Below are 17,922 nucleotides of genomic sequence, written 5' to 3'. Positions count from 1 at the left end.
CAGGCACTCCTGTCTTCCACTGCCTCCCGCAGTTTGGTCAAACTCATGCTGGTAGCTTCGAGAACACTGTCCAACCATCTCATCCTCTGTCATCCCCTTCTCCTTGCACCCTCCATCTTTCCCAACATCACGGTCTTTTCCAGGGAGTCTTCTTTTCTCATGAGGTGGCCAAAGTATTGGAGCCTCAGCTTCAGGATCTGTCCTTCCAGTGTGCACTCAGGGCTGATTTCCTTAAGAATGGATAGGTTTGATCTTCTTGCAGTCCACTGGGACTCTCAAGAGTCTCCTCCAGCACCATAATTCAAAAGCATCAATTATTCGGCAATCGGCCTTCTTTATGGTCCAGCTCTCACTTCCATACATCACTACTGGGAAAACCATAGCTTTTACTATACGGACCTTTGTTGGCAAGGTGATGTCTCTGTTTTTCAACCTGCCAAATAGAACAATCCTCACTTTCAATTGTCCCGCTTTTCCCCATCTGAGCACACAGCACAAAAATTGCAGTAAAACATCTCTGAAACACTCCCCCCACCCCACCCTCGGAAATAGCCAGGCATGCCACAACAGGGAGTAAGTTAAGGGTGAAGAGAAGCTGTTCTGTGTTGCGGCCGAGAGCTGCTTTCTGGCACCACGATCTATTGCTCTTGTTTTGAAATAATACTTGCGATGCAAGGGGCCTTGGAGTGCTTGAGCGTGAACATCTCTTTCATGTCAAAAGTGTTCATGTTCATGTAGAAGACATGCACCTTGCAATGCTCCTGGGGAGAAAATCCTTGGCATTGTTTTTTCCCGCTGGTCTCAAATTTGCGCCTGGTTGTTCGTTTTGGGAAAGCTGTGTGTCACTTCCACAGTTATCTGGCTGCTGCCCTGCATGTGTGGCTCCAAAGGGGAGAAGGAACTAAAATGTCAAAAGAGTCCCTGAATAGCAGCATAAATTCTTTAAGAACATAGAATTGTAGAATCATAGAATTGTAGAGTTGGAAGGGACTACCAGGGTCATTTAGTCCTTCAATGCAGGAATCTTTTCGCCGAACATGGGGTTTGACCCTGAGATTAAGAGTCTTATGCTCTACTGACTCAGCTATCCCTCAGATAACAGGAAGCTCCACCTAGTCCAGCTTTCTGATTCCACAGTGGCCAATCACATGCTCCTAGGAAACCCACAAGGAGGGCAATTACCACCTCCCAATGTTATTCCCCAGTATACTGCCTCTGATGTTGTCAGTAATATATCCATTGTTACCAGTCACCACTGACAGACATCCTCCATCAATTCATAGTACATCTTGTGGTAGCAGCAAATTCCATAGTTTGAACTATGGGCTTTCTATTCTTAACTATGTGCTGTTTTAACTATTTGCTCTGTTACTCTTGCACGAGGTGAGAAGCTAGAACTCAGGGCTCCCTCACAACAGCCCTGTCAGGTAGGTGAGGCTGAGAGATAGTGACCATGTGCTATCGCCAGACCTCCCCAGCTTATCTGAAGGTGTTAGCCCAAGAGAAGCTTGCTGGAGGCAGGAGATAGGCAGACAAAAGGATTCTGTGGGCGGCTGTGATTAAAATAAAGCCCAGCAAGCATAAAACAAACACAGAGTCCTGCGTCAGGCCAGATGATGATAATACCATGCAAACAGATCCTTCCCTCAGCAGGATTTTGGCAGATATGCAAACAAGGTTCGGCTAATTAATCTCCAAGAGGAACTGACGGAAAATTACAGTCCTGTCTTAATAAAGGCAATGCAAAGGAGATTCTGCTTTTGAAGTTCCTTGTAGCTCTGATATGCATCTTGGGTCAGTGTTTTGAAATGGGGCTAATGGCATTTTCTTTTGTGACAGAAGTGCTGTGAGGTAGAGAGGGTTTTTTTGGGGGGGGTGCCTGGGCTGTGCTTGCTGAAAGTAAGTTCTTCTAAATTATCTTCAATGTCTTTAGCCCGTGAAAGTTTTTCAAGTGTTTCCATGACGGCCAGAACTCTTCAGTAACTTTATCTCAAAACTATCTTATAATTGTGCATACCTGAAAGAGAGAGAGAGAAAAAAAGACATCATAGAATCTTAGGATTGTAGAGTTGGAAGGGATCTTCGTAGTCATCTAATCCAATCCCCTGCAATTCAGGAATCTCAACTAAAGAGTCCCAGACAGGTGTGATTCAACCTCTGCTTAAAAGGGACCTCTGCTTAAAATCTTCTTATAAAAATCTCCGAGGAAGGAGAGCCCACCGCTTCCCGAGGGAATCTATTCCACTGTCAGAGAGCTCTTACTAGTACAGTGGTACCTCAGGTTACATACACTTCAGGTTGCATACACTTCAGGTTATAGACTCTGCTAACCCAGAAATATTACCTTGGGTTAAGAACTTTGCTTCAGGATGAGAACAGAAATCATGAGGCGGCGGCGCAGTGGCAGCGGGAGGCCCCATTAGGTAAAGTGGTGCTTCAGGTTAAGAACAGTTTCAGGTTAAGAACGAACCTCTGGAACGAATTAAGTACTTAACCCGAGGTACCACTGTAATATCCAAGGCAACACGATGACCAAATACAATGATACGATATCAATAAACACTCTTTATATAATATGAAATATATGAAATCACATAAACAGAAAACTTAGGAATCTCTGAAAGTCACAAATTATGCACTCTTGATGGATTCTTTTGAAAACATAAAACCAAATAAACATAAGTCTTAGAAGTCTCTGAAAGTCTTTGAAGAAAGCAGTGTAGCAGTGTTGCAAGTCTCTGAAAGAAGCAGTGTAGCAGTGACCACATAACTTTATGACCACTGCTCCATAGGAATTGTTGTTATACTTTTCCAGTCACCATATAGATGGGTTTATGAAGCAATTCTGTATCCTTCTGCTGTGCTGAAGAAGAATTCCACAAAACAGTGGGTATATCCGGAATCACTGTTCACAACGTCTGTTTGCGGACCACTTCGGCAGTGTTGGACGCCATAAACAAAGCTTGCAGCCTGTTTTCACCAGATAAGAATCCGATACATTGTTCTTACTGTCAGAACGTTCTTCCTGAACTTTAGGTGGAATCTCCTTTCTTGCCACTTGAAGCCACTGGTTCGAGTCCTACCCTCCAGAGCAGGAGAAAACAATCTTGGAGTAACATCTTCCATGTGGCAGCCCTTTAGATACTTGAAGATAGCTCTCATATCTCTTCCCACTGTCCTCTTTTCCAGGCTAAACATGCTTAAACTCAGTTGCTGGAGCACAAGGCTCTTAAACTCAGGGCCGTGGGTTTGAGCCCCACATGGGGCGAAAGATTCCTTGTGTTGGAGGGGGTGGCCTAGATGATCCCCATAGTCCCTTCCGACTTTTTGATTCTATGATCTACTTCCCTCAGTCAATTGTTACTGTGGTTTTCTAAACCTCAGCCTTGTGGAGCAGAAGGTCTTGGGTTGAATCCTTGGGATCTCTATGGAGGGCTGAGGAAAAGACTTCTGCCTGAAACTGTGTAGATTTTTGGGGGGGGGGGGTTCCCATCAGGTGGCCTGCAGCAATGTGTGTAAAAATACAGTTAAAAGTCACACAGCACAGAGCAATTACAACTGGCAGAAAAATCATTAAGTCATCTGCCAAAAAACCCTCAGCGATTTTCTAGGGGTCTGTGGAGGGGGGAAATATTTGAGAACCACAGGTGCGGACGATACTGAGCTAGTCAGACAGGTGGTCTTGTTGGAAGAGTATATGGAATACCTGTGGTGGTCTTGCCACAGTCTGGCTTGATATGAGGCAGCTTCTTGCATTCCTAAAATGTTACCCCCCCCCCTTTTTTTATATACTGTGGTCTCAAAGGAATTGCACCACCACCCCAGCTAGCAACAATTTATTTTATTTTAAAAAAGGAACCTGCTTAACATCAGGTCTCCTTTGGCTCTAAGAAATACAGAAAAATATTTAATTGCATTTGATATGGCAGTTCTCACCTGGCTGCATTTAGCATAGCACTGTTTAAAAACCTTGCCTTTCAGCGAGGGCTCTGAGCATGCCTTTGCTGACCAGGAGGAGCCAAGCCTGTTTTCCTGACTGCCGTAGCAAGAGCACTGAACAGTCCAAGCCTTTCTTCCTTCTTTGCAGTACCCCATGGTAGCCGACTTGTTTCATGATGGGAAAGACGCCATGCCGGCTGCTGCGACTGGAAAAGGAGCTTCCTCGAAAATCAATATCCGCTCTGCCCGTCCAGCTGTGAAAGCAGCCAATAAGGAGCACAAGAAAACAGTTGGGCATCAGGTAGGAAATCGTTCTCACACACTCTCGGTGGAACTTTTGTGTTCCCATTGCAGCATTTGTCCTCTTTATAGGGACGCGGGTGGCACTGTGGTCTAAACCACTGAGCCTCTTGGGCTTGCTGATCGGAAGGTCAGCGGTTCAAATCCCTGCGACGGGGTGAGCTCCCATTGCTCTGTCCCAGCTCCTGCCAACCTAGCAGTTCGAAAGCACACCAGTGCAAGTAGATAAATAGGCACCACTGTGGTGGGAAGGTAAACAGTGTTTCCATGTGCTCTGGTTTCCGTCACAGTGTTCTGTTGCACCAGAAGCGGTATAGTCCTGCTGGTCACATGACCCGGAAAGCTGTCTGTGGACAAACGCCGGCTCCCTCGGCCTGAAAACGAGTTGAGCGCCTCAACCCCATAGTCGCCTTTGACTGGATGTAACCATCTAGGGGTCCTTTATCTTTTTACCTTCTATTCGTACTCTTTGTCACACTAAAAACGTAAGACTAAGTGAATAACCAACACTGAATACTACTGCTTGGATGCATTTATTTACTTAAGTTCTGCTGCCAATTTTAGGTATTCCTTCCCCCCCCCCCCCCATAATTTTTATTAAATTTTCTGTTTTACATTTTAGAATATTCATTTAAACAACCATAAAATATGAATGACTTCGCTTCTACTCTTTCCATGGTTCATTTTCCATAACATAAATCCCTGCATATTTTATGTAAACTAAACCATTGAGTATTCCATTATTCCATTAGTCCATCCATCAAAACTTATTTACACTGTTGAATTTATCTTAATGCTGCCCACGTTTTCAAATATACACAATTTCCCCCAAATATACTAAAATAAATCAATTTATTTATTTTAGTATATTTGGGGGGAAATTTTGGTATTCCCCTCCACCTGCCACCACCTTAGTATTTGGGGTGGTTTGGCATTTCTTTTGCCTTCTGCTTAGATCTGGGGGCAGGAGATTTTATTAGGGCACAAAACCACCCCAGTGACCATTCTAAGTTCCAAAAGAAGGCTTCTCTCAGGCCAGAATCGGTATCAGTCCTTGCAGTTATTTAACTTAACAGCCGTCTGTGGTTCAGTGAGCCCCAGATTCTGTCTTCCACTCTTATGTGTGGCATGCTTGCCAGGTGGATTTTGCAATATTTGGGCCAGATCCAAACATGTTGTTGTGCTAGCAGAAACCATGGCAATTTGTCTTGCTAGCACCGTGTGACTTTCTGCCCTCTCTTTCCCCCTGCTCCCTCTCCAGGGAGAGATGGTTCTGTCTGGCAAACAGAAATGCTTACTCTTGGCAGAATGAACGCTTTAGCACGATGTTGAATTGCACCCTATTATATTTATTTAAAATGCCATATGCACTGTTTTCCTATTAAAATATCCGGAGCAATTTGGGCAGGATCCTGTCTAGAGGCAGGAGCATAGAATCTGATGTCCTTTGGGCCCATTCCTCCCTTGCTGTTTTGTGATGTTAAAAGGCCTATTCTCTCTCTCTCTCTCTCTCTCTCTCTCTCTCTCTCTCACACACACACACACACACACACTCCCCGAAATCCCTGAACAGTCTCTGCTGAAAAAGGATTGCATTTGAGGAGTTGTGAAGCAAGCAGTTTGTCACCATGACACTGTGTCATTCACACATGCTGTAGCCACGAGGCAGTGACCAGGATTGGGCAAACTATTCACCCCCCCCCTTTACACGTGTTTCCATGTGCATGTTCCTCACTTGACTGCAGTGTCCAGAAGAGTGGGCAAGGCTTCACAGGCAGAGATGCTGTGCTCTAGGGCTGAGTCATCTCACATATTTAGCAGTCGCTCATTAAGTGTAATCAGGTGTAGAAAAAGAAAGTGATGTTACACCCCACATTATGTCATCTCATTTCAGGAATGGGTTGTCTTTTTAATTGTTTCTTCCAGTTCCGTAACTCCTTACATTTGCTTATGGAGACCCTGAATGCCACCACTCCCCATTACGTACGCTGCATCAAGCCAAATGATGAGAAGCTTCCTTTCAGGTAAGTACGACAAGACAAGAACATCAATGGGCTGAAGTTAAGCAGACCATGAGACAGTTGATGTCTGACTGTCAGTTGTTGTTGTTATTTGTGCCCCACCCATCTGACTGGGTTGCCCCAGCCACTCTGGGCAGCTTCCAACATATAAAAAAGCATAAAATCCTAAAAAGCTTCCCTATACAGGGCCGCCTTCAGATGTCTTCTATTTATTTATTTTTAATAATTTTTTATTAACCGACCAATCACATCAAATCAAACCAAATTACATAAATTCCAGATTACAAAGCCGAATTTTAAATTTTTGTTGGGGGTACCCATATTTCAAGTTCCGAAGGGGATCCAATCATCTTCTTGCTGCTGCTTTAATGTCCACAAATCTATCCATATGATGTTCACAATACTGTCCAGTGCTTTCTTATTGTTTTCCACATCTTTTCTCTTTGTGACCTCTGATGCTCTCCAAAGCGGGTTAAAGCAAGTTGTAATCCTGTGTGGATATTTTTATTCAAGAACCATATTCAGACGGTTTCCGTATATCAACCCTTCCATAAATAAAAACAGTCTTACCGTCGTTAATCTTCACAAATCTGCCACCTTTCTCCCAACCTCTGAGGAGGTTCGCCAGGAATGCAGTCCGAAAACAAATCCATTCCTCCTCCCGGTTGTAAATCCTTCGACCAAGCCTGGCAAGATGGCGGCTGTTTTTATTGCTGCGTCACTCCAAAAGCTCTTATTCTTTACTCAATCTCCATAAAACATACTTTTGGTTAAAGTTCATTTCCACACAGACCTTAAACATCCTGCTTAGGTCAGTTAGCCGACGGATCCAGTATAGGGAGGGGTTCTTCACATAGAAGAAATCACATAGAAGAAAAGAAAAAAGTCCCCCCCCATCCAGTCCCGCTGCCGACATACCCAGCCTTTAATGTGTCTTCTCCATGAGATATTCCTGTTGCTCCGACCTGTTGTTCTTCTTTCACAGAGGTCCCTTCAGTTAGCAGTCTTCACTCCCCTTTTTCACTTGAAATATGTGCATTTGCTTCTTCCAAATTAATTATTACAAATTGCTGCAGCTAGTGGCGCGATCAGAGACAGCGTCAAGGAGAGCCGGAGTCCACACAAGGGCATTCTGCCTAGTGCCCTCACCCCCTTCTTTCGAATCAGGGGGTGATTTATGGGCACAGCAGGCAAGGGCAGTGTTCCCCATATCCTTGGGGCAACAAGGGAGGCTGCATACTCCCATAACAGCCTCTTAATTACCTCGTGTGGACCGGAGAGGTGTTATTGTCAGCCATCTTCCAATGCGCCCCTAGTGGCCCCCCTCAGATGTCTTCTAAAGGTTATATAGTTACTCATCTCCTTGACATCTGATGGGAGGGCGTTCCACAAGGTGGGTGCCACCACTGAGAAGGCCCTCTTTTTTAATTGTATATGGGGTAATCCTGCCCGATGCTGAGCACTGCAATGAGCCTTTAGAAATGTGTCTTTCCATAGGGGATGACAGCTGCCTTATGCTGAGTTCACCTATCCCAGTATTGTCTGCACTGACTAGCAACAGCTCTCCAGTGTTTCAGAAGGGGTGTTCCCAGCTCCATCTGGAGATGCTGTGGTTTGAACCCAGAACCTTTTGTATTCAGAGCAGAGGCTCTACCATTGAGCCACTGCCCTTCCCCTAAAGAATATCCTATCTATTGTGGCACCCAGAACTGGACATAGTACTCCAGGCGTTGTCTGACCAAGGCAGAATAGAGCGGTACTATTACTTCCCTTGACCTGGACACTATGCTTCTGTTGATGGAGCCTAGAATACCGTATTTTTTGCTCTATAGGATGCACCCAACCATAGGGCACACCTTGTTTTGGAGGGGGAGAACAAGAAAAAAAAATTCTCCCTCTCTCTGCTCAGCGCCCCTTCAGCGAAGCGGCAAGAGAAACAGAGCCCTTTCCATTTCTCCTGCTGCTTCGCTGAAGGGGCGCTGCGCAAAGAGGGGGAGAATTTTTTTTCTTGTTCTCCCCCTCTAAAACAAGGTGTTTCCTGTGCATTCAAGTGCATTCTGTGCGTTCAACCGTGCTGCTTTCCCCCACCGCCAGCCTCAAAGATCCCTGAAGCCTTCAGAGCACAGCGCGAGTTCCCGCTGTGCTCCGCAGGCTTCGGGTTCCTTTTGCTGAAGCCAGGAGAGTCTTGCTGAAGCCTCCAGAGCGAGAGGGGTTGGTGCGCACCGACCCCTCTCGCTCTCCAGGCTTCAGCGAAAGCAACGGGAAGCCTCCAGAGCGCGGAGGGAGCGCTCCCTTTGCGCTTCAGAGGCTTTGCAGTTTCTATTGCTGAAGCCAAGGAGCCTGCATTCCCTCCATAGGACGCACACACATTTCCCCTTAATTTTTGGAGGGGAAAAAGTGCGTCCTATAGAGCGAAAAATACAGTAGCTTTAGCTTTTCTTGCTGTTGCAGCACACTATTGACTCATGTTAAGTTTGTGGTCTACTAAGATCCCTAGATCCTTTTCACATGCACTGCTGGCAATCCAGGCGCCCCTCATCTTATATTTGTGCACCTGGTTCTTCCTGCCTAACTGCAGAATCTTACATTTGTCCCTACTGAAATTCATTCCCTCACTTAACTTTTGCTATAGTTACTCCTGTGAAATTTGCGATAGTCTCCGCTTCTTCCTAAATGTGTTGTTGAATAACTGCTGTACTCTGTCCCAAAGTGGCAAGAGTTTGATTGTGGCAGCAGCATTTCAGAGAGGTCTCTTTGTTATAGCCAACATAAAGAATTGCTTTGGGAGTTTGCATGATGAAAGGTGCTCAGTCAAAGCAAAATTGCTAGTGTTATTTATTATTATTATTAAAATGGCGCGCGCGCGCACACGAGCACACATACTGCTGAGCTGCTCGCTGGAATAATGTGCTAAATGTCTGCTCTTGTGCATTTGACTTCATGATAAAATAATGGCTCACTTGCTGAGGGATTGACAGCTTTGATGGATTTTATAATGTGGCGAATACCAGGAGGCGGCGTATTTCTGCTATTATGGTGCATCAAGGGCTACTCAAAACTGCTCATTGATTCTGGATTTGCAAATATTAAATGTTGACAGCAATTGCTGAAGATTTTGAGCCACAGAAAAGAAACTGGCGAGCAATCCTGGAGTTTCTAATTCAGTTCTGGCAAATTGTGAACTTGCCAATATATTTATATTATTTATATTTATATTTATATTATTTATATTTATATTTATATTATTTCACCCAGCCACTTTGGGCAGCTTCCAACACACATAAAAACATAATAAAACAGTAAAAACTTCCTGATACAGGGCTGCCTTCAGACCAGTTATTCACTGAAGGGGGGTGAAAAGGCCTTCCACAAGTAGGATCCAGAATTCGGAATTCATTTCAGGTTGAAAGCAGTGATCCCATGCACCTCCTTGGTGCTGGGAAAACGAAGGTGACCTCTGCTTAGGGATAGGGACAGGAAACTGTTTTGTTTTCTTCAACCAGAGGGCAAGGTTCCCTCATAGACCATGTTCTCCTTATGCTAGAGGAGGGTGAGGGTCAGAAGCAAAAATTGGTGGGGCAGCAGATGTACACCAGGGGACATTCCAGGTACACAAAAGCCAGAGGTTGCTATATCACCACCTATTACCGCATCTCTCCATCCTTCAACCTGGCATGTGATAAGCATTGTTACAGTTCAGGGACACATCCCAGCTAGTCAAAAGCATTTCCCCTTCACTTCTGTGCCCCGGACGCATACACCCCAAAATGCATGGGCCGATTAGGGAAGTTGCCTGGGGAGAGGGAGTGAAGTTTGGGGAGAGTCCCAAAGGCCAGATTGAGAGGGCTCTCAGCCCACATCAGAAGCTCCCCTTGCCCTTGCAGAATGTGATTAAGAATTCTTTAGTGTTTCCAAATCCAGAAATGGTTTGCTAGATCCCCATAGCGATTCTTTTCTTGCAGTGCACTAAATTTCTCTATTTCCACCCCACTTTTGGTTACAGTTTAAATTTTAGTGAATGTTGAAGTACTCCTAGGGAAGTCGTAGAATCGTAGATTTTGAACCGGGAAGGGCGGGGTATAAATATATTATTATTATTATTATTATTATTATTATTATTATTATTATTATAGTCCAACCCCCTGCAATGCAGGAATCTCGACTGAAGCATCCATGGCAGATGGCAACCCAACCCCTGCTTAAAAGGAAACTCCCACAGTCTTATCTGTAGGAAACCTTCTCTGGTTGGGCAAATTTCTGTCCTCATTCCATCAAGAAAGCACTTATACAGTTGACTCAGAGATACTTCGCTGCTTGGCATTGTTAACAGTTGGGCTGCCTGAAAAAAACTGCTGTTAGGGCTTTTAGATGTATTGCATTGCCACATTCATAGGTGCTATAAATTTGTTTCTTTGCAGCTTTGACCCAAAGAGAGCAGTCCAGCAGCTGAGAGCCTGTGGCGTCTTGGAGACCATCCGCATCAGTGCAGCTGGCTACCCATCCAGGTACCATATCTCTGAAACTCTAGTCTGCTGTGTTGTTTTTAGTGTGTGTGTATTGAAATTAACAAACACAAAAGCAGAATAGAATCCGGGGGTAGGTAGAAGGTAGCCAGGTTGGTTTGAAGCTGATCAGCAAGGATACCTCTCTTCTGGTTATTTAACAGTGGCAGCAGCAAGAGGACTTCCCCCTACCCCATCTCCTGGCCCATGAATTGTTCTTGGGGATAGAAGTAACCAAGAGTGGTTTTTTGTGCAGAAAGACTATAAGCTCATTTCAGCATTGATTCTTTTTTAAACAAATAAACAGCATCCATCTTCCACAACACCCTCGGAGGGGGGGAAATACCGTATTTTTCGCTCTATAAGACGCACCAGACCACAAGACGCACCTAGTTTTTGGAGGAGGAAAACAAGAAAAAAATAATTCCGAATCTCAGAAGCCAGAACAGCAAGAGGGATCGCTGCGCAGTGAAAGCAGCAATCCCTCTTGCTGTTCTGGCTTCTGGGATAGCTGCGCAGCCTGCATTCGCTCCATAAGACACACACACATTTCCCCTTACTTTTTAGGAGGGAAAAAGTGAGTCTTATAGAGCAAAAAATACGGTAATTTCAAGGAGAAATCCCAGCAGTAACTATTTTTTTCCAGCTACAATGTAGAGGTGGCCTCTTTTAACAACCCACGCTCCATAAAATTTCAAGTGACAAGTCTGTAAGTGAATTAAAGATTGGCCAGTCATCTGGTGTTCTGCCACACGGCATGCTTAGCATCATCTTCTTTAAGCCAGTCCCCCAAACTGTCTTGTGCTAATGCAGTTTGCAATGACTGGCTTACAGACAAAGCGAGGATAGAGACAGGTTTGTGTTTGGAATTTTCACCACATTTTGGGGAGCTTGGAGTTTACAGAAGAAACGTTTTAGGGCTTGGTGAAATTTTGCACATCCCAAGTATAAATCAAGAGATAACGGTGACAAGGGCAAGTCATATTTTGGGGGTGGGAGTGCATCTGGCTTCACCGCTGAGCAGTTTTCATGTTTTACTATCGGCATAACTATCAAGTTTATCATCTGCAGCAATGGGATTATAAACGTAAGGCTACTGTAATGGCGAGTCCTCATGCCACTCTCCTCCCCCCCCCTTACTTCTGCCCCAGAATGTAAATGTGCATTAGCAACAAGAAGGGGCGAATGCAGAGTGTTCTCTATGGGTCCCCAGAGTGGCATACAGTTCGGCCAAACTTCCCTCATCTCATTGTATCTCATTATACACTCTTCCTAGTGACATTCCGTGTGTTGACATTCTGAGTTAGTGAGGGCTGCCTTTCCTCCTTACTCTTGAAAAGAGCACCTCTGCCACAGCCACTGTCCTGAGTTTATAACAATATCTGGACTTTCAGGGGATTCAATTGTGCAAACCTTTAAACTGGTTTTTGAAACCCATTTATTTTCAGCCACCTTCTCTGTTTTTGTTCTGGCCCTTTGACAGTTTAGATATACAGTATATATATTATAGGACCCGTTCTACTTGTGATTGGGATTTGTTTTAAACTGTTTTAAATGCCATATTTTATATTGCCGTAATCTGCCCTTCTGGTGAAGGGTGGGTACTAAATATGATGAGGATGACGAAGATGATGATGCTAACAACAACAACAACAATCATTGTTAGAAAAATTATCTGGTGTTCTGTCTGTAGGAATTTTATATATTTCTTTGCAAGCAGTTCCCTGCCCCATTACAGGTATTAATACACTAATCTCAGCAATTATTCCCATTCTTCTACAGTGAAAGGCTAAAGGTGTGTCTACTTAACATTAAGCTCTAATTAATACTGGCTAAAATATCCGCATCTCATTGCCATTCACCTTACAGTTTTCTCCTTTCTATAACTGCCAACTAAGATTTCACTTCACATATCTGACAACGCGGGCTTGAGTCCATGAGAGCTTTGAGAGCCTTAATAACTGCATTAGTTTCGGAGGTCCCACAAGACTCTCTTGATTGTTCTTGCTGCAGAAGAGATTTAGCATGGCTACTTCTCTGGAAATTACTCATTTTCACAAGTCCTTGTTTGCAAATGGTTGCTAATGCTGCTGCCATTATTGGGTGTGTTTTTTTAGATTATTGTATGCATTCCGTTTCCTGCCAACCTAGCAGTTCGAAAGCACTCCAGTGCAAATAGATAAATAGGTACCACTCCGGCGGGAAGGTAAACGGCGTTTCCGTGCACTGCTCTGGTTTCTCCAGAAGCAGCTTAGTCATGCTGGCCACATGACCCGGAAAAACTGTCTGTGGACAAACGCCGGCTCCCCCGGCCTGTAAAGCGAGATGAGCGCCGCAACCCCAGAGTCATTCGCGACTGGACTTAACGGTCAGGGGTCTCTTTACCTTTATGCATTCCATTTATTTTGCTGTATTGTGAACCTCCTTGTGTGTGCAGAGAACCCCCAAAGGTGGCTTGCAAAATGAAATAAGCACTTACAGTAGGACCTGCATGACCTCCACCCTGTGTCCCTCCCAAAGAAGGATATAGAAAGATGGCGAGCCTTGACAACTTAGATCATGGGTAGGCAAACTAAGGCCCGGGCGCTGGATCAGGCCCAATCGCCTTCTAAATCCAGCCCACGGAAGGTCCGGAAATCAGCGTGTTTTTACATGAGCAGAATGTGTGCTTTTATTTAAGATGCATCTCTGGGTTATTTGTGGGGCATAAGAATTCGTTCATTATTATTTTTTTCAAAATATAGTCTGGCCCCCCACAAGGTCTGAGGGACAGTGGACCGGCCCCCTGCTGAAAAAGTTTGCTGACCCCTGACTTAGATGTTTATTCCAGCATACTCCAGGAAAAGCTTAAATCCATGCTTCCTTGGGCTTCTCCTCTTCCAGTCCTTCAAGGCTCTGAGTCACATCTACCCCCGCTATACTTTGCCCATCGGGACTGCATCTCTTGCCACCTGTTCTACGTCCATTGCATGCCTCTTAATGCCACATTCCGGAAGTCACAGGTGGGGAGAGTGCTATTGGACTCAGATCCTGCTTTCGGGCTTTCCATAGACTAGTCACTGTGAGGACAGGATGCTGGACTGATCCAGCAGACAGTTCTTACGCTCACATGTCTCACTGCTGTCTCTGCTGGTTTCTCAATAGGGATGTTGTTAAAGCAGTCCCTGTCCACTTAGCCTCCAGCTCTGTCCTTAGCCGAGTGCTGACCATGCCGTCACAGAGCAGTTAGCAGCCTGAGATAAAAAGCAGGAAGGTGTGTCGTGAGGTTTCTTCCTCGTCTGCCTAGACCAGCCTCGTTTAATCTGCATTTCATAAGGAATTCCAGACATTACTGCTGAGCTAGCAAACTGGAAGGCTGTTAATCGTACATAGTCCACACAAATAAACCATCACGATAAAAGTTCAGCGGAGCTTTAATAGAGAATTATACTTTCCCCCTGTTATTTGGGGTTTTACTCATTTTTTTTTACAGCCTTTCCATTACTAAGCCCTCCCAAAAGCCATGAAAGACATGCATATAATATTTATGGCAGCCTGTCTAAAGAGACTTGATGGGCCTAGGAATGTAAGATTCCATTTAGTCGCCAGGGCAGTCTTCCTATATGCGCCAATTTACTTTGAAGCAAGGCTTGGTGACCCTGGGCCAGTTTACACCATCTGCAGATCCTAGTGGTGACAGCTTTTTCCTGAAATGCACAATTTCAGGCTGCAGGTGAAGGGTTGCCTGTTTTAAGGCTCTGCTGTCACAGAAACCTCCCCACATACAAGTGGATGACAAGTCCCTGTGGTTTGGGCTTAGCAGCACTTTCTGAAACACAGCCCTTCCCTTCTCCAAGGTTTGCTCTTCTCTGAATTTTGCAGTTCTCCAGCCAAGCGATATGTGCAGGAATGCATGCAACAGGGCAAATCATGCATATAAATGCATACGTTACTGTAAATAACATTAAAAAGCATTACAGCTGGCAGAAATAGTGTCACGCAAAAAAGTGCAGATTACTGAAATTTGCATACAAATATATGTATGATGGGACACAGGTGGCGCTGTGGGTTAAACCACAGAGCCTAGGATTTGCCGATCAGAAGGTCAGTGGTTCGAATCCCCATGACGGGGTGAGCTCCCGCTGCTCGGTCCCTGTTCCTGCCAACCTAGCAGTTCAAAAGCACGTCAAAGTGCAAGTAGATAAATAGGTACCACTCCAGCAGGAAGGTAAACGGCGTTTCCGTGCGCTGCTCTGGTTCTCCAGAAGCGGCTTAGTCATGCTGGCCACATGACCCGGAAGTTGTACGCCAGCTCCCTCGGCCAATAAAGCGAGATGAGCACCGCAGCACCAGAGTTGGCCACGACTGGACCTAATGGTCAGGGGTCCCTTTACCTTTACCTTTATGTACAGTAGGAGAAATTCGCAGTAAAATGCTGGTGAATCTTCACGGGGAATTTAAAAAAACAAACAAAAAACAACAATCCTCAAACCGCTGTGGAGAAAGAGAAACTGAAAGAAACCAATATTGACAGAGTCGCCTGTCCCTAATTGTGTGTGTTTATTATGTATTTTTAAGTTCACCTGGCTATTGATTAAGAATTAGCGCATAGTGACAGATGGCCAATAAATAAACCCTGAAAGATGTCTGCAGCTTCAGGTCCCTTCTGGACATCTGAAGACAGCCCTGTTTAGGGAAGCTTTTAATGTTTGATGCATTACTGTATTTTAATATTTTGTTGGAAGCCGCCCAGAGTGGCTGGGGAAGCCCAGCCAGACGGGCAGGGTATAAATAAATTATTATTATTATTATTATTATTATTATTATTATTATTATTTGAAACCAATGCAGAAAAATACTGCTCTGCATTTCTGGGCACCTTAAGGTCATGGCATAAGGCAAGGGTCTAACAGAGAACCAGGATACTTTTAAGTTCCTCCTGGGCAGATGGCTGACCCACCTGCAGCTGCCTGTACATGTTTCTGTGTATAGGATACCATGTACTTCAACATGGCTGGTTTCAATGTGTCTGCATGGCATTGGTGAAGGAGTAATTACCGCTTCAGTTGTTCCTCACTGAAATATTGAGAGTTCAGGATCACCTTGCAATCCCTTGACAAAGCTGCTGCAATGTTTCTTGTTCCTTTTGTGTAAGTGAGAGAGCAGCTTTTTAATCATTCCTGATTTCAGAGAGCACTGACAGAACAGGAACCTTCAAAACTATAAACACTGCATTTGGCAAAACTGGATATGCTTAGTTGTGGGTTTTTTGTGCCATGAAATACTAGATTTCTGCATAAATGTGATAGAGACTAAAAATGCATAATTCAGTTTGAAGCGCTGCTCAGGAGCAAAGGGGTGTGTTCGTTATTAGAATGTACCATGATGAATGCACCATCCCTAAGAAATGGACAGTGTATCGATCACAGCCTTTTTTGTTTAAAGCAAGGAACACTGTCTCTTACTTCTTGAAAACCGTTTTGAATCAATTTATCTTCGTTCTAGAAGTGCTGGCTACATTTGAAAGGTAATCTTTAGAAACCATGAACTTGAATAGTTGAGCTCCTCAGCTATCACTCACAAGCTTCCTTGTGTGCAAACACTTTCGCTTTAAGATCAGTGAGTCAATGCGCAGCTGTTGCAGAAGGGTCAGTCATAAGAACAGAAGAGTTATCCTTCCTAGACCAGACCAGTGTTCCCAGTTCTGAGGAACCAGACAGAATCTGGGAAGCTCATCAGCCCAGTGTCAAAGTGATGATCTTCCTGTCCGTCTGTCTCCAGAGGTATACTATGTGTATGTCAAGTGAAACCTGCAACAAAATGTTGCAGTATAGAATGCTCCTGTTTAGGGTTCTGTCCGGTCTTGCCCTTTACTTGAATACTCCATTCCAGTGGTTCCCAAACTTATTTTTTTGCACAGACCGCTTGAAAATGGCTGGTTGGCTTTCTGGACCACAGAATGATTTTTATGCCTGTTTTAGCAGTTGTAGTGCACTTTGTTTCTTTTATTTCTTATCTTGCATTCCATAGAATTCAAACTTTGTCATTGTTTTTATTTAAATTTGTATACTGCCCTATACAATCTCAGGGCTGTCCACAGGATAAAACAATGATTTAAAAATACAGAATACATAATCAAAATAAAAACAATAATTCAGTAAACCCCCCCCAACACATTTTAAAAGGGCACTGAATACAAAATAAAGAAATAAACGAAACTATAAAGTTCCAATTAAGATCAATATGAATGTTCAATGCAGACATGCCTGAATGAAGCTTGAAGGCCATTTGGTGCTCCATGAACTACAGTTTGGAAATCTGTGCTCCATTCCTTTTCTCCCCTTGCCCCCCAACACCCCCCCCAAAAAAAACCCAGTCTGTCAACATTCTGAGGTCCCTATTGGAACTGCTCTCCTTCCCCTCCCCAGCCTACAAAGTTGTTTTATTCTTCTGCCAACTGATGGTTCCTCCAGTCCTGCAGAAACCTTCTTCTCCTTGTGCATAGATAGAAAGGCCTGTTTTGTCTAGGAGTGCCTTCAGTCAATATTTTGTGGGAGAGAGTCAAGCACGGAGAGTAAAGCACAACACCAGAACTTTAGGTTTGCGCAGTTAAAGTGAATTATTAAAGTGCTCTGTAGCCCTTACATAGGTCTGGGAAGCCTCCAAATGCTGCTAAACTACAACTCCCATCACCTCCAGCAAGGATGGCCAATGGCCAGGGATGATGGGAGTTGTAGTTCACCAGCATCTGGATGGCTGAAGGTTCCCACCCCTTCCCCTACTGAGTCATTTTTAATGCCTTTTGTGGTTTGGAAAGTGATGAAGAATGTACCGAAAATAATGGGATGAAGGAATAATGACATATAACAAGAAGATGTTGTTTTGTTGTTGTTGTTGTTAAAGCCTACCATAAACAGATCAAGGTGAGCACAGGATCGTATGATCGCCCTCTGAACTAATTGGAGCAAATACTCAAGAAAGTTCCGATATGGTCTAAGCACTGCCTAAGCTTTTGTGCAAGCAAATCAGCACAAATGCCGAATAACCAGGTCGTCTGGAGCAGCCGTAAATAAAGTTCCTGTTCTGAAAATGAGTTTGCTGTTAGTGTACGGGATAGCCATTGTTAAGTCCATCAATCAATAATTTTTCTAATCCTTTTTTAAAAATGTCACATAAGCTCA

General features: G+C 44.3%; 1 protein-coding gene across 3 annotated transcripts in view; it reads left to right on the top strand.

Moving 5' to 3' along the window:
• MYO5B (myosin VB) overlaps positions 1–17,922 on the top strand; it is a 307,859-nt gene that overhangs the window by 199,016 nt on the left and 90,921 nt on the right. For all 3 annotated transcript variants that reach the window (XM_080973376.1, XM_080973378.1, XM_080973377.1), the window contains exons 15-17: positions 4,088–4,240; positions 6,166–6,263; positions 10,679–10,765. In XM_080973376.1, the coding sequence (XP_080829502.1) occupies positions 4,088–4,240; positions 6,166–6,263; positions 10,679–10,765 (338 nt within the window). The remainder of the gene's footprint in view (positions 1–4,087; positions 4,241–6,165; positions 6,264–10,678; positions 10,766–17,922) is intronic.

The sequence above is a fragment of the Podarcis pityusensis genome, assembly GCF_964106645.2.
Source record: "Podarcis pityusensis genome assembly, chromosome: 11".
Lineage (NCBI taxonomy): Eukaryota > Metazoa > Chordata > Lepidosauria > Squamata > Lacertidae > Podarcis > Podarcis pityusensis.
Note: the sequence above shows the minus strand (reverse complement) of the source record. Positions and strands in the feature narration are given on the sequence as shown.